Raw genomic sequence first — 24,482 nt, forward strand, 5'->3', positions numbered from 1 at the left:
ATGTGTGTGTGTTATCTCCATGTGTGTGTTATCTCCGTGTGTGTGTTATCTCCATGTTTGTGTGTGTTATCTCTGTGTGTGTGTGTGTGTGTGTTATCTCTGTGTGTGTGTGTGTGTGTGTGTGTGTTATCTCTCTGTGTGTGTGTGTGTGTGTGTGTTATCTCCATGTGTGTGTTATCTGTGTGTGTGTGTTATCTCTGTGTGTGTGTGTGTGTGTGTTATCTCCATGTGTGTGTTATCTGTGTGTGTGTGTTATCTCTGTGTGTGTGTGTTATCTCCGTGTGTGTGTGTTATCTCCATGTGTGTGTTATCTGTGTGTGTGTGTTATCTCTGTGTGTGTGTGTGTGTGTGTGTGTGTGTGTTATCTCCGTGTGTGTGTGTTATTTCCATGTGTGTGTTATCTGTGTGTGTGTGTTATCTCTGTGTGTGTGTGTGTGTGTGTGTTATCTCCATGTGTGTGTTATCTGTGTGTGTGTGTTATCTCTGTGTGTGTGTGTGTGTGTTATCTCCGTGTGTGTGTGTTATTTCCATGTGCACACCACTCGGCTGTTTCTAATGGTGAGATTGTGATTCAGAAAACTGTTGTTCATGACTTCATGTGTCAAAAGCATCCATTCATGCGGGAAGGCCAAGCTGAAGAAGCCAAGATTTTTTATTTTTTTTTATTTCTTTTTATTGAGCATCAACAGTATTATAGATAAACATACAGAAGGAACACCATGCTCCTGTTTATATAATATAACAACCCCCCCCTCCCCTCCCAACGAACATGTTGGGACACCAGTCCAGAAAAAATAAATTAAAATAAAATAAAATAAAATAGATAAATAGTTAATTAAATGAAAAAGAAAAAAAAGAAGAAAAAAAAAGGCGAATGCCTCGTCTCTGCCACAGAGTAAATTCAGAGTCTGACCTGGCTGGGGGAAAAAGGTGATTATTGTGTAAAGGACTTAGATGGAGAAGGTTTTTAAACCCAAAGGTCCGTCTAAGTTGAGCCCATATTTTGAGGGTGTTCATGACAGTAGGATTGGAAGTGTATTGTAAGAAAGAGAGCAGTAGGCTGGAGGTGACCAGGGCTCTAAGAGAGGTGGAGATGCAAGATGCAGCTTCAAATTGACACCAGTCTGCGAGTATGGAGTATGGAGCCAATACATTATTTTTTGAACATTTGAGGCCCAATAATAATGACAAAAATTTGGAAGAGCTAAGCCACCTTGGTTTTTAGGCCTCTGTAACAGTTCTAACCGAATTCTAGGCTTTTTCCCGTCCCATATAAATTAAGTCAAAGCCTTATCAATAGATTTAAAGAAAGATTTAGGAAGATAAATTGGGATACATTGAAACAGATAAAGAAACTTGGGGAGTACATTCATTTTTATACAATTCACTTTCAGATGAAGTGGTTTCCATTTCTTTAGGTCTAATTTGACTTTCTCAAATAGCGGGCAGAAGTTTTCTTGGTGAAGGCTTTGTATGTCCCTTGTGATATTAATACCTAAATATTTAAAGCCATTTTTAGAAATTTTGAACGGTAGAGCACTGTATTTGAAGAGCCAAGTCGTTAACAGGGTAACATTCGCTTTTACTGAAGTTCAGTTTGCACCCAGAAAAAGCGCCAAAACTCCTCAGGGCGTGGATAATATGGGGAGAATAACAATGGACTGATTGGGCAGCCCTGACGGGTGCCCCTTGACAGCTGAAAATATTGTGAACATTTAGAAGCCAAGATTTTTTTAATAAAAAAAACAAACTAAAGACACACATTTGAATAGTATGTTCAGATTTTTATTTTATTTTTTCTATTTGAATTATATTTGATTCCTGAATTTCATTTCAACATCCCTAAAATATGGTCATTTTGTTTCTTTGGTTGCAAAAAGGGCCAAAAAAATCCAAGATGGCGATGGTCAAAATGCCAGCGGGTGATGTCACCATGACAACGTCCACTTGTATCCATGTGTCTGATGCACTAATGAAACTGATTCCCTGAGAGACTGTGTGTGTGTGTGTGTGTGTGTGTGTGTGTGTGTGTGTGTGTGTGTGTGTGTGTGTGTGTGTGTGTGTGTGTGTGTGTGTGTGTGTGTGTGTGTGTGTGTGTGTGTGTGTGTGTGTGTGTGTGTGTGTGTGTGTGTGTGTGTGTGCGCGTGCGTGAACATGCAGCCCATCTCTCATGAGCCCAGACGGCTCTCACTACCGTAAATCTATTCTGGGTGAGTTCTAGGTTCAGTCTGATTCTCTCTCTCTCTCTCTCTCTCTCTCTCTCTCTCTCTCTCTCTCTCTCTGTATTCCTATGCATAAGGACGGGCCCCAGATTTAGCAGCGTTTTCTCATGCCTCACTATAAGCACCTGCTTTTACCGCCTGCACTTCCAGGATGTCAGTCCACGGCTGCTACTATTTCAGGGAGGATGAGGGTGAACTTGATCCGAGGGGAGCCAACCCGGTAGCAGCTCCTCTGCCGTGGGAGCCACGGTATTTTTTTAGGTTCACTGAGGAAGGGAGACTGACCAAACGGATCAATGACAGGCCTCATCCCAGAGAGAACCCTGCTGGAATGGCCAGCTGTCCTGTACTGTATGCATATATATATATATATATATATATATACACATACATACATACACAGTGGGGAGAAGTAGTATTTGATACACTGCCGATTTTGCAGGTTTTACGACTTAAAAAAACATGTAGAATCATAGTTACACTTCAACTGTGAGAGACAGAATCTAAAACAAAAATCCAGAAAATCACATTGTATGACTTAATTTGCATTTTATTGCATGACATAAGTATTTGATACATCAGAAAAACCGAACTTAATATTTGGTAAAGAAACCTTTTGTTTGCAACTACAAAGACCAGATGTTTCCTGTGGTTCTTGACCAGGTTTGCACACACTGCAGCAGGATTTTGGCCCAATCCTCCATACAGATCTTCTCCAGATCCTTCAGGTTTTGGGGCTGTCGCTGGGCAATACGGACTTTCAGCACCCTCCAAAGATTTTTTTATTGGGTTCAGGTCTGGAGACTGGCTCGGCCACCTCGACATGCTTCTTACGGAGCCACTCCTTAGTTGCCCTGTGTGGCTGTGTGTTTTGTGTCGTTGTCATGCTGGAAGACCCAGCCACGACCCATCTTCAAAGGTCTTGCTAAGGGAAGTTGTTTGCCAAGATCTCGCGATACATGGCCCCATCCATCCTCTCCTGAATACGGTGCAGTCGTCCCGTCCCATTTGCAGAAAAGCATCCAAAAGAAGGATGTTTCCACCTCCATGCTCCACGGTTGGGATGGTGTTCTTGGGGTTGTACTCATCCTTCTGGAGTTTATGGCTCATTTATGCTCTACGTTAGATACGGATACGGACGGAGCTTTCTGTCCGTTCTCTGCGTACATTTCGTCCGTATTTCTGTCCGTATCCTGCAAGCTTGCAGAAGCGTACGGATATGGACCAAGCATTGCAGTTCCAATGGAAATCATGGGGGCAGTGTTGGGCATTGTACACAAAAAAGTTGGGGGAATAGTATAAAAAAACTGAAACGCTGCCTGCCATTTTGCCTCCTTCTCAATAGATACAGGATCGTTATCTCCTCCATTGTCGCCATGTTTGTTGTTGTGATAAAAAACTTTTTAATGTGAACGACGCCCTCTAGAGGATGTCTTGCTTAACGTCCATTCCAACGTAGAAGACGCATGAGGGCAGTGACGTTTAGAGCGTTGATAACGCATGTCTCTATTTACGCATGAAATGGAAGCATAAATGAGTCTTTAGACCAAAATCAGACCACATGACCTCCCATTCCTCCTCTGGATCATCCAGATGTTCATTGGCAAACTTCAGACGGGCCTGGACATGCGCTGGCTTGAGCAGGGGGGCCTTGCATGCGCTGCAGGATTTTAATCCATGACGGCGTTGTGTGTTACTACTGGTTTTCTTTGAGACTGTGGTCCTAGCTCTCTTCAGGTCATTGACCAGGTCCTGCCGTGGAGTTCTGGGCAGATCCCTCACCTTCCTCGTAATCATTGATGCCCCACAAGGTGAGATCTTGCATGGAGCTCCAGACCGAGGGAGATTGACCGTTGTCTTGAACTTCTTCCATTTTCTAATAATGGCGCCAACAGTTGTGGCCTTCTCACCAAGCTGCTTGTCTATTGTCCTGTAGCTCATCCCAGCCTTGTGCAGGTCTAATATTTTGTCCCTGATGTCCTTACACAGCTCTCTGGTCTTGGCCAGTGTGGAGAGGTTGGAGTCTGTTTGATTGAGTGTGTGGACAGATGTCTTTTATACAGGTAACAAGTTCAAACAGGTGCAGTTAATACAGGTAATGAGTGGAGAACAGGAGGGCTTCTTAAAGAACAACTAACTGGTCTGTGAGCCGGAATTCTTACTGGTTGGTGGGTAATGAAATACTTGTCATGCAATAAAATGCAAATTAATTATTTAAAAATCAAACAATGTGATTTTCTTGATTTTTGTTTTAGAATCCGTCTCCCACAGTTGAAGAGTACCTATGATAAAAAAAGAAATACAGACCTCATGCTTTGTAAGTGGGAAATCTGCAAAATTGAGAGAGAGAGAGAGAGAATAAATCAACATGGTGTGAGTCCGATGTCTCTGATTCCTGAAGGCCTATTTTACTTGAACTTGACCGCTTTTTCAAGTCACCTGTGAAATATTTACGATTATCAGTGTTTTTTTTTATCATCATCAACTATAATCCTACATCGTCCCCTCCCTAATGGGGGGGAATGTAAGCTCCAGGGAGCCGTTGGGGTCCGTGGATCACATGCAGGATCTCGGGGTCATGTTGTCATCAGCTTTAGCTCCGCAGAGGGCGATCGGGTTACTGCTGGATATCCTGAGCACTGGTATCGGTTACTAGAGCAATCAGGGTTGACTGTCTGTTGTGGTTTGCTGATGATCACAGTTTACGTTCTTTACTTGCCTCACCGACAGTCTGCTAGTAGATCATGTCATAATGTGAGTGTGTTATGGCAGCAGCACTTAGTGGTTGTGGTGATCAGGTGAGTAATCCGGGCTGGGAGGTGTGTGAGATGAAGCGGAAGCATGTTTGTGGTTTGGCGGTTGTTTGATCATGTGTCTTGCAGATGGTCTTGTGCCTTTGAGAAATACAGCTGTTGACATTTAACAGAAAGAACCCCTGTCCTTTGTTTGTCTTATCTCCTGCAGTCCAGCAGTTCCCCCAGTCAGACATGAGGAGCCCTCCAGGCCTGGGCCGCTGAGCAGCTGAGGTCAGAGTTCAAGTGCTTGTTCCAGCAGTCATGGCCGACAGGGAGGGGCTGCCCATCGCCCCGGGCCAGATCTACATTGAGGTGGAGTACGACTACGAGTACAAGGCCAAAGACAAGATGGTGGCCATCCGCCAGGGAGAGTGCTACATGCTGGTGAAGAAGACCAACGAGGACTGGTGGCAGGTGAGGAAGGAAGAGGGCATGAAGGCCTTTTATGTGCCGGCACAGTACGTCAGGGAGGTGCGTCGGGCGCTCATGCCCCCCCAGAAGCCCACCTTGAGGGCCAAGCCAACCGTTTTGGATATTTGCCGGGCATCCAATGAAAACCTCAACAGACCCCAACCGGAGATGTCCAGTTTTGGGCGTCCGTCACCTTCCTCCACCCCGTCTCCATCCTCTGACCGGGTCACGCCACCGGCTCTGTCCAAGGATGCTAACCAGAACGTGGGGAGTCCCCATCACTGCAGGGTGGTAGCTGAACTGGTGCTTCTTCACAACAACAACAACCATCACCACGCAAACAATTCCACGTTGCCGAGGACGCGGGCAGACTCGCCTCCACTCAAAGTGGGGAACAACCACAACCAAAGTCCAGACAGTGACAAGACCTCCCCGTCAAGCAACCTGCCAGGAGATCGACTCCACAAGCTCCACAACGACTCTGAGTCTGGAGACGAGCTGAGCAGCAGCTCAACAGAACACATGCAGGTAAGGTGCTACTTTATGCTTCTTAGAAATGGCGTCCTTCCAGAATAATGTATAAAAATCAGTTGAAGTTGCTGCTGCTTCCCTTTTGGTGCTGCCTCGAGATAACCAACCTTGTCCCCATCAGAGCTGCATTCATTCATCAGCCCTGCACCGCTCCAACACTCATTTGCTGCATTTGGATGAAACTGCAACAGTTGCAGATCTTGATTTAAAAAAAGCTTCTGAGTCTCTTGAAGCACAATTCCTCAGGCATGTGCAGAGCGGCTTTTGCATTATGGTCATTACAGAATAAACGGTCTGTTAACAGCTTCAATGTTAAATGGAGGGTACTGTAATGAGTCTTCAGGTACATTTAATACAAGGAAATGCCAACCACAACTGCTTGGAAGTATAGCTTTGTAGCTGTCACTGATGTGTTTTAAACTTGCGGATGTCCTTGTGCTCCAGGAATGTGTGCAGGTATTATTACAGCCAAAACTATGCTTTGAGGCAGATCATCTCTGCAAGTGGTCTGGTATCTGTATAAAGCCCTATGCAGGGATCCAAACGTCCTGATGAAACACAAACCCTCTGTCCCTGCAGTCCATAGATTGATAACTGAGGCCTCCTCCCACCTCCGTGATATCTGTCTCATCACTCAGAACGGAGGAGCGTGGAAGTCTGCAGGAACTGGGGCTCATCCTCCCTCGTCTGCAGCGGAGGTTGAACAAAGTAGAAAAAGGAGCAGATTTCCAGACAGCGGGAGCCATTTTTAGGGCGGCTGTATCCAGGCAGGGTCAGCTTGTTTGAAGGCTGCAAGTATTGCTTGTGTTCTTTGTTCGGCGGGCTGCAGCAGCCTCCTCCACCATGGAGTGAACAAAGAGACGGGCTTGAATAGAAAGTAGGTCATATCTGCGGAGGATCAGTCTGTAGCCCCCAGTCGTCCCTCCGTGGAGACCGCTGCATGAGTGTGAACGCCATGTGTGATGGAAAGGAAAGTGAGAATGGAGGTGCGCTATCGCACAGTTTACAACTTCAGAGCCCGGCGTGCAGGTCGCAGGCGAGAAAAGGGTGGTTTTCTGTGTTGCTACCTGCCTTCGCCATCTGTTTGAATGAATTTCACGCTTGTCAAATCCCGCGGGCCAAAGTAAACTCACATTTCACTCTCGGCCATTTGCAGTTGTATGGGTGAATTGATTGAGAGAAATGACTGATACTACATTTCTTGTGGCAGATGCTGATATTTGAGAAATCTGATTGATCTGTTGCCCTTTTCAAACCAAAAAATGGACACGGATCACCTCGATAAGCTGTTGGGACAGTGTGAACAAGATATAACCTGCTAGGAGAACAAAATTTAAATTAAGGTCCCACAACCATTTTAGTAAAACATCTGCTGCAAGTGTAAACCTGGTTGTAAGAGACCCGGGGAGAGGAAAAGGAAGGCAGAGCTGCATGACTCGCATGCACTCTCATTTCTGCTGGCCACACTGGCCTCGGCCAGACGGGACCCCCGCCACGCTTCCTCTAATGCTGGCCAATGTAGAGCAGGAACCATGCAGCAGATGAGGTGGCGTGTTGGGATTTTATCCCTCAACCCCCATTTTTAAAAAGAAGGATGGTGTCATCAAGGCTATGGTTCAAGGATGTCAGTCATCGTGTTTTACCCTGTCAGTCTGCTTGTCTGTGTTTGTCTGCTCATCACACTCGCTCTCTGTTTAGAAACAGTTGATGAATAAATGGATAAATAGTTTCATAGGATGAATTTAGAAATTTGATCATGTGGCTGGTAGGGATGGGCGATATGGACTAAAACATTTATCCCGATAATTTCTGGTATTTATCACGGTCACGATAAAAATGACAATAAATAAACACCAGCCTAATCTTTTTTACTATAAATCTATCACCAAAATAATAATAAAGGCTACTAAACTACATCAATTAAGTTCAAGTAGTACCAAACAAACAAGTCTGAAATGTGACAACAGAATCTATTATTTATTAATGTATTAAAACTTTTTGGCACACAGGCAGTAGAATCCTGCCTTCTGCAAGAAGTGCAACTGCAAATACAATCTGATAAATTAAGAAACAAGACAAATAAATAAAAGTTCACTGAAAATGAAATCCAATCAGTGACGACTGATGAAAAAATATGTATGTAGAAATGACCAGTGGCTGGAACATGCCACAAATACTAGTGCAAGTTTTCACATATCTAACACTTCACTCAGACATATAATTGACAAATGTTGTAACAAAAAACATATCGCAAAACACAACTAGGGCTGTCAACAAATATTCTAAATTCAAATATATATTCGAATAGTTGATAAAAACAGAATTTTGAATGTTAAAATTAATATTTGAATGATATGTGAAAAATAAAATAACGCAGCAGCGGCGCGACTGTCTGCTTTGCGGATTGGCGGACGCCTGAGGTCAGGGAATGTCGGTTCTATACTGTAAAACTTCAATTCATGTTAATAATATTTGTTTCAATCACTGAATGAAGTCTGCCATATTGGGACAAGAATCGTGAGCTTAAATTGCTTATCTTAATTGTTTATTGTTGTCGTTCATTTAAACCGCTATGTGCTGAGAGCATGAGAGAGAGAGAGAGAGAGAGAGAGAGAGGATGTAAATTGCTGTTCCACGTCAGACTTTTTAAAACCAAACCAGTTCCAGATAATGGAGCTGGAGCTTTGTTTAGGAACGAGCTCCTTGCTACCCGGTGTAGCTGCTCCGCCTTCCGCCATTGTTGTCAATATTCCACACGTGCGAGTGTGTCGCGCACTTACATACATCATCAATGGGAATTTATCGTTTTTATCGCGGGATGACATATTCTTACCGTGGGGAATGTTTTTGACGATATATCGTAAACGGTTACATATCGCCCATCCCTAGTGGCAGGAGAATTGGGGGAATTGACACTGAGAGAAGAGCAGGGAGAGAAGGGAGTATACACTACTATATTATCATTGATCAGTTGGATCAATAATATCATATATAATTCATATTGTTTATGGTAGATTATCAGTGTATTCTTTTGCCACATTTGCTTGTGTCATGTAGAGAAAATAGACCAGACGCTGAAATAGTCTTGCTGAAGATCGCGAGCCGGTCGCTGCACTTCCTGTGTGAACCCCAAAAGGACGCAGAGCTCAGCCGTCATCACGGTGCTTCTGTTAACCTGGCGTTCACAGGCCGTCCACAGGAAGTAGATGAAGTAAAGATCCACAGACATGTATAGGTCCTTCTATCCCGCACACAGAGAAGGAGCTGCTGGATGAATGGATCTGTGACTGTGCTCGAGTGCCAGCTGGCCATCTCTTAATTGATTAGATTTGATCTCGGGGTGATGATTAACACCTCCTCGCTCTCCGTATGTAATTTGCTTATCTCCGGGGCTTGAGTGCGGCGCTCCACTCCCCCGCCTCCTCAGCACCTCAACAGCTTTGCTTGGGTTTGTGGTCCCCCCCCCCCCCCCTACTGTCTAAAAGCACAGCTCTTAAGAGATTGGCAAAATAAACCGCTTTTCCTCACTTAAAGAACCTGGCAGCAGGATCGTGTTTATTTTCTTAAAAGAATGTGGCAAACCACTTGATTTAAAAGGCTGTTTTTCTCTTCAACAAATTGGGTTTCTCTATGGGTTTTCAGTTTAAGACGCTGCTTATTTTTAAAATTAAAAACAGCAAAACATGACTACACAGAGCCTCAATCGCCGCAAAGAAAGCTATTTTGAGTCTGGTTATTTCTGGATACTTTTACTCACATCTGAAGAAGTCGGGAGAGTCGGGACTCATCCCTTTGGATGAGAACGTCTCCTCTTTTGGTTCCAAAGCGCCGTGACTTAATGAGCGGATGGAGGCTGCTCTGTGGGAGTGAGCGAGAGGCCAGATTGTTGTTTTCTTTCTCTGAGATGTGTCACCGAGGGGAAGATGTGGTGGCCCTGGATGTGTTTGTGTCTGTGGCTTTGCAGCGTGGAGCCAGCGGGCTGCTCACTCACTGTCTGATCAGAAAGACCTTGAGAGGCCCGCCACCCCCCCACCTTCAAGCCATCTCACACAATCACACTCCAAACAAGGCATCAGCGCCTGATAGGCCCTCCCTGTCTTTCATTTATCTGTTAGTCAACTGCTCGTAGTACCAAAGTGCAGCGCTCCATATTAATAATATTATTAAAAGTCACTCCTCTAAAATAAGCCGGCGTCCTGTATGACATGTCTTGTTTCACAGAAATGTCAGCCCAAGTGGAGCTGAACCAGCATTTCCAGAGTCTCCATCCCCCGTGTAGTGACGTGAGACGAGACATAACATCATAAAATATTAGCTCATGACCTTCTCCAGCTCTGTGCTGCTGAAAGTTTCAGATTGGTTGATGGATGGATATCTTGACCGGAGAAGAAGAAGCCGCTGAACACCAACGAAGAAGTGTTTGCGTAATCAAGCAAGTCGAGCATGATAGCGTGCGTTGGCGGTCCAAAACGTGGCTTCACTTTTCTAAAAACAACGAAATCTCAGCAAAATGCAACACCTGCGACAAGATTATTTCATGCATAGAAGGGTGCACGACGAACATGAAAAAAGCACCTCCTCCGAGTTCACGGAGTAGAAATAAATGTGTGCCCCGTCTTTGACGCGCTGCGCCGACTGTCCTCCGCTGCGTCTTCCTCTGTCTCCGGGTCTGGGTCAGGGTCAGGCTCCGACCCCCAGCGTGGCACCGCAGTGACTGCGCTGCAGTCTGAATCCGGAAAGTTAAACAATACATAATGTCTTGCGCCAACATTTAGACAGCTAACAAATTAGCCCACGTATTTTTTCATAGACAATTTACGACCTGAGATTGCTAACGTTAGCCAGGCTGGTGACTCCTGGACTCCGTGATGTGCTGAGCCTACTCCGTTCACCTTGGTGGCAAAGGGGAAGATGTCGGTGCAACAAAAGGAAGGTTTTACAAGTTGATTCTTATTGTTTATTCTGCACCAGGTTAGCCCATCAGTGGGAGCACGGTAACATGTTAAAGTACCTGCAGCATCATACACTGTAAATGTGTTTTCATGAGGTTTTCAAATATAAAGCTCTCTTGAGGAAAGTCTACCCCTGTGAAAATGTATTCATAATTTATATTTATATTCAAGTTCATAGATTTTATATTTATATTGTAGTTGAAAACAGCCCTGTGAGAAATTCATAGTGAAGTTCGTAAAATTGATGGAGAAGGTCAGACTATTTCATTCAGAAAGACCGTTGGTTGGCTAGCTCATTTAAAATATCCTAAACTTTTTTACCCTGCCTCTTAAAAGAATCGTAATCGAGAATCGTTTGGAACCGGAATTGAAACAAGGAATCGGAATCAGAATCGTTGAAATTCAAACGATACCAACCCTATAAGTACGTGCACAATATTACTGGATGTGATCTTAAAGGGGTGAAAAGGCGATTAAAAATGTTTTGCTCTGCTTTAAGGATGCCAACAGTCACAATGACATAACTGGCTTGTAAATGTATCTGGGCGGATTCTCAAAGGGTGTTAAAGCAAAAGGAAACAGCTGAGTGGAGTCCGGAGCCTCTCTGCCTTCAACCTGCTGTGTGGTCTCTTTGCTCACTGGCGATGCCTGAAGGAGGAGGTGGAGGTAGGGGGGGGGGGGGGGGGGGGGGGGGGGGGTAGCAAGGCAGGGACAAAGTAGCAGGACCCTGGGCCTTGACAGAGCTGTTGTAGCCCCGTGGGATGTCAGAGACCGGGGACACGAGGCCAGACACACGTGTTCTCATGTTTGGGTGAATGTGGAGATTTATGAACGTCCAGATGGCTGCCACGGCAACATTACAAGGCCACCATTAAAGATGGAGGAGAGCATTCTAGTGGATGTTGAGATGTTGTCACACAGATGGATTGTTCAGTGTTTCTGTCAACATGTGCTGTTTGGCTTCTGCTAGATTTCCTCACTTGTGCAACATGGCAAAGGCCGACTGCAGCAGGGGCTTAGCACTGAAATAGATTCTCTGTGGGGGTGGTGGGGCTCCCCAAGGGCACTTTGAAGAAGTTTTCACTCCGAGAGAGGTTTGATCGTTTTCCTGCTGCTATTTCAGTGCTGTGAATTAGATCATTCTTGTCCAGTGACGCAAGTGTTCTCCCACGTGACGGAGAATGTGTGTGTTGTTCTTATAAAGGACGGCATGGTTCAGTTTACAGTAGAGAAACAACCTCCTGTTTTCAACATCCCAACGCCACAATAACCTGCTAATTACACGTTGTGCTAAATGGATTCGTTGCCCACGGAGTCTTAAATTTGCTGCAGAGGTCTCTTTACAGCCAATTTCCAAATATGCTGGAGTCTTTTGAAGTAAGTACGAGAAGTTGGGTGCTCCTATTACATAACGACCTAGTAAATACCACCAAATACGAGTGCTGTAAAGTGCAACCTCGTCCCGTCGGTCGTGCCCTGTAATCTGGAGCTGTTCTGAGAGTCTTACTCCCGGAGCGGCTGAAAAGGAGGCCCCTGCTTGTTTTCCAGTGCATACTTGACATTCCTGCCTCAGTGCCTACACTCACATACAGTGAGGCAACAGGCCAGCTAAATCAATGAAGGCCTGCTTTCCACTCAAAAGCGAAGCACTGGACCTTTCTGTAATTTCATATCAAACTTGAGCCAACTATGCCGGCGGTGTTGCCATGAGAGCGTGGCGCTCTGCTGCTCTGCCTGCCGGCCTTCTCTCCACGTCTCTTCCTCTGTCTGGCCTTTGAGTTTCTCGTCCACTGTTCCCTCTCGCTCAGTCTCTTCTTCTGCTGTCAGCCTCGTAGTCTCCTCTCCTCACCTGTCTACATCATGTTGTCAGATGTGCTCTCAGCACGTCAGAGCTCCTGGTCCAACCTGTGAACACCATTTTATTTTTTGTCTTCCCCACATCCGTCCTGATCCACGCCTCTGTGACACAACAAGAGGATTAAGCCCACAATATCCGAGGGGCTGAGCCTTCAAGACGGCAGCGAGCCTCGGGGGTTACAGAGAATCGTGTCTGTTGTGTAAGGTGCAGGATTTAACCTTTTAATTCTTTCCATGAAGTGTTGGCTATAGGTGAGCCAGATAAAAACACTTTACTTGCATTCTAGTTTTAAGACACCGGTCCTGTCTCACCCGCCACCGTCCGAGCCGGTGCCACGAACCGGGCGGTCCGGTAGGAGTGTCGTCGTTCAGAATCGTTAAAAAGCACCAGAAACGCAACCGGTACCGGGACAATTGCATTGTGGGCCGAGCAGCCCCCCCTCCTCCCCACAGGGTCTCAGCGTCAGGCAGCCACAAACCGGAGCAGTGAGGAGTCAGACGTGATAATAACATTTAACATTAAGGTTTATAAAGGTTTATAATATATACTATAATATAATGATTATAATATCACCAAAGACGAGCATTTTAAGTTTATTTATTTGGTTTCTTGTTTGTGTTGAGATTTAAATAAAGAAAAACACATTTATTTTGTTTATAGTCATTGACTGAATGTGTTAAGAAATTAACAGTGTGGGAACTATATACAATGTTAATTTTTCATCCTTGATTACAAAAAGATTCAATACCTGCAGCCCTACTTTGAACACATCATAACTTTGTAATTTACCTTTGCCGAATACAGATTTGAATGAATAGCCCCTGAACACATCACAATGTAACTCAGTGCAACCTCTATTAACTAGCTCTCCTCCTGCCGATTTCAACAGTAATTTGTTGTTCACAATGTTACATCAGGAAAGGAAAGATTAGTGTTTAACCACAGATGTGTAGTAGCAGGTAGCACATGTGTTGCTGTTGTTCCTGAGCAGCTGATGAATGAATGTGATGTTGGATCCGTGTATGGACTCGTGCCCTCACAGATGCCCACTCCTGCATTTTAGCCGGTCTCGGAGGCGTTTCTGAATCTGGGATGGAAACAACTCTGGTTCAAGTTTAAGTTTGGACCAAAACAAACTTGTGTATGAATGCAGTTGAATTCAGTGGACTCGCTGTGATGAACGAGCAGCTTGTGCACATTGAAGGTGCCCTGTGGAGTTTTCTTGTTACTCACCAATACACATTGTGTGTATCCTTGAGCTCTCACAAATGTTCACTGCCTTTTTCATTGCTGCATATCTTGGCATCTTGCTGCCACCTGTTTAGTCGTGGAATAGTGTGACACCATTGGTGGGAATGAGCGTAACCACCTGTGCACACGCGTCCTCGTGCATGAGGAGTCCCGAGGGCAGAAACCCGTGGAAATGAGCATACGGGCAGCAGAAGAGTTTTGAACACACTGAAGCTTATGGAGGATATTGTTTGATGAGCCATATAAAATCGTGTCGGGATGAAGTGAATGCGTGCAGCCCGTGAAGCAGCACGGCATTCACTCCCAGAGCGGACCACGGGGATACTAGGGTTGCACATCTCTTTGTGATAAACGGTTCGATATGCATCTAGATACACAGGTTACGATTCAATTCAAAAACGATATCCTTTAATTACAGACCGATTCGAATCGATTCCATACAGTGTAAGAACGATACGATTCGATTCTGCGGTTAATATTTGTTGTAGATATTTTATAAAATAAAGAAGCCGATTCTATGAAAGCAAATATGTAAAATACCACATATCCCCAAACATTGTGGCTGTATGGAACTGGCAAAAAAAATATAAAAACAGAACAACAAAATCACATGTCAATGTATTTATTTTTAGACATGGACCAAAAAAAAACTCGGTCACAGGACAGTGTCGTGGACGCTACCCGTGCTGCGGCCGCCTCTTGTGGCGCAAGTTGAGACACAAGCGATTGACATTCAAAGCCGTCCGTCTCTCTCTCTCGGTCGCGGAGTGCCTGCGGTCACACGGCAGCGTCGCAGCCGCCTACCTGTGCTGCGCCCGCCTCTCCACCTCCACCTCCTCCATGTTCCGTGTTGTCCCTTGTTTACTCATACACCAGCTAGCCAGCTACGGCGTTTCATGGGCAGCTTCAGCTCTCGCGTTGTTTTAGAGACGCTGGTGTAATGCCGCCCATAGATATGGTGCCGCCAACCGCTTCAAAGTCTTGCGATACCCGATCCATGACTCTATAACCGATTCATCTAGGAATTCATTGATAATTCGTATCGATTGAGGAGGCTGCTACCGATGCAGCCGTATCTCTCACTTGTTGAACCGAATATCCGGTCGCATCGGTTTATCGTTTACAACCCTAGGGGATACATCATCGATTTAATTTGCATACCCCTGCCCCCCCCCTGTCACTGCCGAAGCCCAGTGCACTGGGACACCATGTTCCCAGAGAAGGTAAGGACCTTTTGATAGCAGTGGTTCATTTCCCTCTGCTCCCCTCTCACCCGAGGGTGACCACAGGGACCTTGTTTTACTTCCAGGTGGCGTGATTCCTTTCTAACAGCAGGGCAGCTTCCTCCGTGACATTTCCACCTGAAACATTCAGGTGTGTGTGTGTGTGTGTGTGTGTGTGTGTGTGTGTGTGTGTGTGTGTGTGTGTGTGTGTGTGTGTGTGTGTGTGTGTGTGTGTGTGTGTGTGTGTGTGTGTGTGTGTGTGTGTGTACAGCATCAGGGCACTTGTAGGCGTTCTAGTGTTGGATTTATTTAGCAAGTAACATGACCCCCCCCCCCCCCCCCCCCCCCCAAGAGGTCTGTGTCTGCATACAAGTGATGGTGCTCTCGGTGCATAGTTACATAACTGATGTTGGTTCAGAGCCTTTGAAACAGCTGCTAGTCATTCCCCCCCAGCAGTCTCCTGCTTAGGAGGAGAGGACAGGTCAAGCTATGTTTACACCAACACTCTGAGGACAGCCATCCAGTCTGTGGACCTCTTTCCCTGTTAGCGTCTCCACCAGAGAAGTCTCTGTTGGATGTATGTGTCTGTTAGCATGATGCTGGTGGAGTCATTGAGATATCACTTTCCGGTTTGGAAGCGTTTTTGGCCCCGTTATGCTGCGTTTTTTGTTTTTGTGTGGTGCGCCCTGCTTCTGATTTCTCCTATTACCTCCCAATCCACCTCAGGATCATAGTCAGCAGAGCGCCAGAGTTCAGCGCCGCCGCTCTCCTGCAGGGCCTGGCTTTGTGATTATTTCCCTCCCTCCCTTGTTTTCACCCACGCCGGTGTTTCGCCGGGTTCTGACATTTGAAAGATGCAGCAAATCTTCTGAATGTCTTCTCTCACCTGTAACGTGACTGAGGCTGTTGCATGAGACTTCATGCCCCAACTCCGACCACTTTTAAAACTAGACTGAAAACTTCCACTTCCACAATGAGTTGACCGTGATGAATTTCCATTAAAGGGAAGTAAATATAATACAATGCAACATGAGTGACTTGAGACAGCTGTCTACCTCACTGTCATGACATTATGATTTATGATGATCCTATTTAAGTGCTAATTTGTTCGTGCCATATCTAATAAAACGATTTGTTTCTCAACTCAATCTAAGGTGATTCCAGTATGTTTGAGTGCCATTTTTAAGCGCTTTAAATGTATTTTGATAATTATCGGGATAATATCGTGAATCCCAATTACTTTAGCGAGGATCATCGTCCCATGGCTCGTCATATGCCGCTGCTGTCGCTGATCTGGCCAGAGGTGGTTTCCTGTGAAAGGGAGATAAGAAACGGTCCGTCAGCATCGTCCAGCAGCACTGGAGGTACCGAGGTCTTCACTCTGTTGAAGACCTCATGCTGCTCAGTTTATTGATCAGTGGAGTCTGTTCCACTGTTTATCATCTCTTTGGGTTGTCTAGGTTATTTGCTCACCAGTAGTCAAGGGTGCAGTCCTGTCACAGCCCTGGGATATTTACAGCTGAATTGACTTTCCAGAAACTCTGTGGTTTGTCCCGCGAACCTTCCACTAGCAGCTGTGGCTGAACAGAGATACCACAGTGAAAAACAAAGGGGATTCAGAGAGAGTTCCCTCTGAACCACTGTGGATCAGTCTGGATCCTTCTGCCAGCTCTACAGCTCTGTACCCAAACACAAATCCAATTTTTAACACCGCAGCAGCACTACGCCTGCTATAATTGCTCTCGGATGAGCTTTGGGCTCAGCAGGGAGTCCGCCAACCAAGCTCTGCCTTTTGGGGATAACAGTCCATGTCTCTGTGCATTTCCTCAAAGCGGGCCACAAATAGCTCCCAGATAAAAGACACTGGGAGGCTGATCAGTGTCCTCTCTTCCAAGGCCGGCAGGCTTTCAGTGGCCTTGTGTGTGATTGGCAGAGAGGTGCTCCCCGTCAGTTAGTGGGATGGATGTGCTAGCGCTAACGGATGGTGTCCCGTCATGCTCCGGTGGCTGCTTTCATTGCCTCTTTATAGAGTTACATGTCTGTCTACATGTCTCCCTGTGATAGACTGGTTACATGTCTCCCTGTGATAGACTGGTTACCTGTCTGTCTCTACATGTCTCCCTGTGATAGACTGGTTACCTGTCTGTCTCTACATGTCTCCCTGTGATAGACTGGTTACCTGTCTGTCTCTACATGTCTCCCTGTGATAGACTGGTTACCTGTCTGGGATGGATGGATGGTATGTAGGATGGGTGGGGAGGCTACATTTCTTTGATCTTGTTAAATGAAGAAAACATGTTCTAATGAAAGAGAAACAACTATGGTGTAATGTGGTAGAGGGGCAGTATTATAATGTGCTCTGAATGAAATCAGGTAACTGTTTACCGGCAGCCCTCTTGGTTTCTCCTCTCCCACCATTTAAAGCAGGACATCTTGTTTTCCGTGTCATAGCCCTTGGTCAGGTCAGCATTAGCTTGCCTGAATGGAAGTTAAACAAACTTGTGTTTGGGAGTTTGAGGGTCAGCGCTGGCTTCCAGCCTTGTGCCTCTGTTGACATAGTGTTTTAGTTTTGCCTTGTTTTTACATCCGTTACACACAGTTTACCAATTTAAACAAACGAGAGCAGAGTTGTTTCAATGTGAATGAAATGGTGTCAAAGTCACAGCTTTATCAATAAGAACATTCTTAAAATGATTTCTTTTAAACTCATGGCTCGTCTGAGATTATCACACCTATTTTTATATAAGAAACATAATAAGTGAGTCTATAAGAACAAGTGTGAATGCAACACAATTAAACCATGCTTTCATATAATCGGCTAAACCGGAGTGGCTTCTCCTGCAGTTTCTCTTTGTTTAGTCTCGGCTGGGGAGCAGGCAGTGATTGTTTACCACTCGGGGAGGTTCCATAGACTAAATCCATCCTGCTAATGTTTCAACGGCGAAGAGGCACCACATAGTTGAGCTCATTTGACGCCCAGCGCTGCTAACCATCTGCTCAGACATGCACCTCATTAATGCTTGTTTACATTACTTTGCACTTCCTTGTTGTTATTGCACATTATTATCTGACCGCCTCTCCATTCATCACTTTTTCTCATTCATACCTTTTAATAAGCCAGCAGTGCAGTGTGACTTCAGAAACGAAAGGGATTCCTCGCTGCAGCTCTAGTCATGACAAAGGTCAGATGTCTGAGTGCTGCAGACTTCCCTGTTCTGTTATCTGTATGAGAAGCTGCTGTTTGGGTGCTTCAGTCAATAAGCCTGTGCATAATACGTACGGGAAACAAATGCATGGCTGTTTATTTTCCAATAAACAGACAAAAACAATGTGTGGATTAAACCACACGGATGGAACAGGCCACAGTGCCATAATCATCTAAAAAGTGTAATAGGCTCCACTGGGTAAGCTTCATGCACCAGCAACTGTGAGACAGAGGGGCTTACAGGTTAGGCCGAGCCCGGACTAACTGCTCTGACCCCGAGACACACACACACATGCAATCTTCTTACATATCTGGATTAAGAGGCTGTGTACAGTACATTCCTGGGTTAAACCCCCTCCGTCCCCCCACAGACTCCTGTTCATCCACACCAGCATGTTCCAGCATTTCTCATCTTGTTGAACAATGTGCCTACTAGCTTTGTGCTGGTGGTCCTGACCCCGGTGTGTGCCATACAGTTGGTTCCCTGACAGGGAGGTTATTCATTAGGGCTGCATCATGTATTCTTTAAGCATCGACATTGTGATGTCACTTTGCAGGATGTGCGATGTCGGCAAATTTAAGTCAAACGTCAACTTATTTTGCTGCTTGATACAAAGGAAAACTGTTCAGCCACAGTTTAACTCTATATATATTGTTTCACCTTTCACACTGGCCACTGTGTTGGAGGAGCCTCTCCCCAGCGAGCACATCTCCCCGTAGTGACGCGATGCAACCTGTTATATTATGGCAGCACCTCTCACCGTGACCTCGCCACTTCCTGGGCCTGTGGACTCCACTCCCTTCCAACAGGGCTCCCGGTGTGACGGTCAACCGGGGCAGACTGTTCAGAGTGGGAGGAGCCTGCAGCGATGTTGGCACCCGACTAGGGGTGTGATGATACACTCCGCTCACGAGACGAGACGAGACACGATATTGGGTTCACGAGAACGAGACGAGATTTTAAGAAAACTACAATGACAAAATATATGACTGGACTAACAGACTTTAATTTAACAGAGTTGCACATGCATTTTGAAATATTTTATTATAACTCTTTACATGCATGATGTAAGCATGATCTTTTAATAAACTTCTTCTTTCACAAATTTAAACTAAAACTAAAATTTATAAAAGTTAAAATAAAATAAATAAAATATTTCTTTTTCCCAAGTGTAAATATGTGCAAAACCAAATCGAAGTTCTACTTTGTCAATACAGAGTGCAAATAGTGCAAACGGAGCCTGACCAAGTATGTCATGAACAACATGCTGCAACTACAGCATCTTCAGCATCTCTGACATCGCAGCTGTCAAGTGTATCCAGTGTTTCCCGCAGGATTTTTTTCAGCAGCGGTGGTGTGGTCCCCGAACCCGCTAGGGGGGTCCGGGGGCATGCCCCCCCGGCCGAAATTTTTTTGTACCCTTTACATTGGAATGCATGAATCTGGTGCACTTTGAGAGGAGAATATGCACTTAAATCCTATTCAAACAGTCCTGTGTATTACTGTAGATGGGATTATTGGTGTTGTAACTTTGCCTTTTGTGTCTTCATTTACAGATTTTTATATTTTTGTATAGTAATATTTAACAAAAAATGCCACAACGCAAATATAATTTGCACAATTTATTTACAGATTTTTGCCTAATGCTTAAACACTAAACATGGTTGCTATGCCCAAAGCATAACTGTTTTTTACATAAGACACTTTGTTTTTTGGTTTTTAACACTGGTGGTCATGTAGCGACACATTTTAGCAACTTACTTTCTCTCTCTCTCTCTCTGTCTGTCTGTCTCTCTCTCTCTCTGTCTGTCTCACTCTTTCCTTCTTTCTTCGATCTTCCGCTTCACTCGCTACTGCTAGAATCAATGTAACTTTGCAACCGTGTAGGGTAGCCTACTGCCAACAACTGCCACACTCGCTGTGTATTTTTCTTCTTTGATGTTGGTTACGTGACGATGTGCCGCGTGCTGCGCAATTGACGTTACGCGCTGTACATTTTCTAAAAAGAGCTACGTAAAAAAGAAAACATTTTTTTTTTTTTTAAGGATTTTTATTGCAGCGGCGGAGAAAATTCAGGAGCGGCGGCGCGCCGCTGCTGTGTGAACGTGGGGGAAACACTGGTATCAATGCTTCGGGAGTTTTGTCTTATCTCTGGGCTGGTGATGCTGCTATGGCAGCTCGCTGCTCAAGGTAACGAGCCAGCATATCCAACGTGCCCGTGATTAACTTGTGTGATGGTAATTGTAGCCGTTTCTGCTTGGACATTTTCACCGCGGTAGCCGCTGAACTACGATGAAAAAAAAGCAGTCACACGTCTCACCCGCCCGAGTAAACGAGCGACGCGGGGAACACCGAGGCCAGCTTGGGTTGCAAGATTTATAGTGTGCGCAAAACAGATGTGCGACTTCAATCCCGCGTCGCGCACTGCCACGTCCATATTACGTGCATTGTCGGTAACAATAAACGATGCCGTGGTTGGGTTTTTTAAGCTCCCAGTCAGTAACAGCTGTCTGTAAAACCTCAGCTATGTATAGCTCACAAATCTCGCTAGACAGATTTTTGACGCAACGAGAAATATCGTCGACTTTAATCTTGCGAGATCTCGTACCACGAGATCTCGTCACACCCCTACACCCGACTCATCTTGAAATCCATGTTTTTTGGGTGTGACGTCTTTGCTTTCATATCTATACAACCAGAGAATTTATGAATACCTTTGTTTTAGCACAAAAGACTATAGATCTAGACTATTAATTTACCTCACAAAGTAAAATTGTACAAAATGTAGGGTAATATTAGATTGGGAAAATGCACATATATTGCATAAAAAAATATTGCAGTGTCAGTTTTGTTCATGCAATAGTCATTCAATAGTATTCATTGCTTGTTCCTTGCTGTTTGTCTCATTCACATTCATTCTCCTTACTTGTGTCTCTCGCTCGAGACCCCTGGTGGTAATTGAAAGGCGAGTAATCGTCTCTCTTCGAGTTCAGGGTTACTTGGCTGCTCTGTGGCCTGGCCAGGACCCCTCCTTGTGGCCAGTAGTGAGGTTTGTTGTTGACCTGCCAGCCAATCAGCGGGCTCTTGAGCCTCTATTGATCTGAAATGAGTGGGTGTTTGCAACCATGGTGACATATTCAAATCAGACGGCTGCCACTCCAGTGCCCAGTGCCTTCGTAATGCGTCACACGTTGTCAAAGAGAAAACGGCTGCTTCACTCAAAGATTCTAAAACATGATTTCCAATCAAAGAAGCAATACTTAGGGATGATGCAGGTTAGGTTTGCATGTGTGCTAAATGGGAACAAGCATCATGTTGCCTGTATCTTGCTAAATAATAATAGTAAAAGCTGTCATTTGTGATTGACTTCATTTGGGTCATTCCATGTCATTTCATCAAATTTCTGAAAATCTTCCCACCTGACCATCTCAGACTTCTATCACTTCTGCCTCTATCTCTGGGGTTAGCTTAAACATTCTACAAAATATGGTTTCTCTCAGATTATTAGTTTCACAGATATTAAGGCTCAAAATGGAAGTAAACACATCTTTGCCCAACTTCAGAGTCCTATTCCAAAAAACTGACAAGTATCAGGTCCAAACTTACTTTTTTTGAAAGATCAAATTCTTATTAAAATCATATTTAAAAATTGTGAGGGTGTTTTGCCTCATTTTGTCGCAGTGATTTTTTAAAATCCTGATATTGGTGGGGTTTTTTGTGGCCGTTTTTGGTACTGCATGTCCTAGTAAACATCACAGCAGGGCAATTCAATTATGTTTTTTTACCATTTACCAAAGACTTACATGTGACTAAATCCTACTGATAAATGTAGCCTCACAAAAACATTAAAATGTAGCATAGTTACAGAGGCAATAAGTGCTTGAATGTGAGCGGAACATGCTGAAAGCAGCTTTTAATGTCTTAATAATAATATATATAATATATAAATAATATTGAAGACTGTACATTTTGTCATACTTTAAGTATATAAATTACACAACAAAATCAAATAATCTTAATTTGAACATAAAGATTTTACATTACAGTAGAAAAGTTTGATATTGAATAACAGTTTGTCTCTATGCTCACCATGAGATAATATGTGAGTTGTGTGTTTGATCAGAAATGGTGGATAGGAAGTATCAGAGATGTTTCAGATGAAGATGTACCGGTTCAGTTCATGCACCCACATGGCCCTGCCAAGAGTTTCTACTGGCCAAGAAGAGAAGACATGTGCAATGTCCCACTGCAGCATAGAATTGCAAGGATTGACGTTCCCTCTACAGAAACCAGCATGTATGCCATCAAAAAAGATGAGCACAACAGAGCAGAGATGTACATTAGACAATTTGTAAAGTGACTGCCAAATTAATGAATGTGACGAAGGAATTTGATCTAAAAGATGAAAAAATGTTTGATCCCTCTTAGGCTACGTTCACACCGCAGTTACAAGTGACCTGAATCTGATTTTTTCGCTCATATGTGACCCATATCTGATTTGATTTGAACAGCACAAGTCGCATTGAATCTGACATTTTCTAATCAGATTCAGGCCACATTTAAATGTGGTACTGAATCGGATACGTATCGGATTTTTTTGAATGCGACCGCAGTCTGAACAGCCAGGTCGCATTTAATGCGACTTTGACGTCATTCTGACCCGCGCTGCACTGTTTTGTAAATGAATGACAAATAAAGTTGATTGAAAAGCGGGCGGGAGCCAAAACAAACATGAAGGACAGCAGCGACGCTCACAAATTTGCCGGCTGCCGCCACACACTGTTTTTAGCATGAAGCCATACAGTCCCACGTTACCGGTTGCCGTTGCCATGTTCGCTTCCGTAAACACCGCTGTGGCGTGATGTCATCAATGATCAACTGCGCATGCGGGTCACTTCAGGAGCGTGAGCTGTTCACACAGCAATCCGTAGACAGGCCGCATTTAAAGAGGTAATGTGAACAGCCAAACAAAAAATCGGATTTGAGCCATAAATCGGAATTGTGCATTAAGACCTGCGGTGTGAACGTAGCCATAGTGAGCATAGAGACAAACTGTTAAAATCAAACTTTGGAGACTTTTGTACTTTAATGTAAAATCTTTATGCTCAAATTAAGATTAGTATTTGATTTGGTTGTGTAATTTATAGGGATGCACGATAATTATCGGACCGATAATTATCGGCCCGATAATAGGAATTATGACGTCAACCCGATAAATCCGATACAATTATTAATACCTCCGATAATCCGAAGATAGGATGTTTGTGTTAAAACAGCGGGTGGATTGGGATGAGGGACGTTTTCTAGGCGCCTCCCGTTTAGCATGTGATGTGGTTACTGTGGTATCACAGGTTTCGGAGGAGGGAGTTAATCCACAAATCGAGCGCTCCCTTCTCATGCCTGGCTGTGACGTAGAGGCTGCGAGCGAGTGGAGGAGGAAGACTAGTAAACAAACACGCATGGCGTCTGTACTGTGGGACTACTTCAAAGTTTCTGAGGAAACTGAATCGCTTGCCATTTGTAACAAATGCAATGCAGAAGTTCCAAGAGGAGGGAAAAAGGCATCGAGCTTTAATACATCCAACCTTAAAAGTCACCTCGCACATCACCATCGCTACGACGGTGTGTTAAAAGCGTATGAAGACGCCGGCGCCGCTAAAGAAGCAGCGAGCCCGTAGCTTAGCGTTTTGATGCACGGGTGAAGTAGCGGTCCTTGTACCTCGGGTCCAATATAGTTGAGAGATAATACAGTGGCTTTTCCTCGATGTCACCAAAACGCGTTTCCACTGCTTTTAACGGGGTTTCCTTTGATGTTTTCACTCCGTGGTCTGTTGGTAACGTTTGTTTTAGCAGTCGCGTCAGCGCTTGAATGGAGGGGATCACATCCGCAGTAGTGGCTGTTGCTTTGCTGATATTTCTGCCTATTACCGTAGTTTACATTTCTGTGTGGATCAGGACCAACAGTTTAATGTAGCAGCACTTGTGTGTGCATATCCCATGCTGCTCAGGGAAAGTTGTCATTGACTGACTGAC

The 24,482-nt window shown here is 44.7% G+C and overlaps 1 protein-coding gene across 5 annotated transcripts in view; it reads left to right on the forward strand.

The window, feature by feature from the left end:
- The window catches only part of arhgap12b (Rho GTPase activating protein 12b), an 88,211-nt gene that overhangs the window by 6,566 nt on the left and 57,163 nt on the right, over positions 1 to 24,482 (forward strand). For all 5 annotated transcript variants that reach the window (XM_084033801.1, XM_084033802.1, XM_084033803.1 and 2 more), the window contains exon 2: positions 5,187 to 5,956. In XM_084033801.1, the coding sequence (XP_083889927.1) occupies positions 5,279 to 5,956 (678 nt within the window). In that variant the 5' untranslated portion in view covers positions 5,187 to 5,278. The remainder of the gene's footprint in view (positions 1 to 5,186; positions 5,957 to 24,482) is intronic.

Source organism: Eutrigla gurnardus (genome assembly GCF_963514095.1).
Source record: "Eutrigla gurnardus genome assembly, chromosome: 18".
Lineage (NCBI taxonomy): Eukaryota > Metazoa > Chordata > Actinopteri > Perciformes > Triglidae > Eutrigla > Eutrigla gurnardus.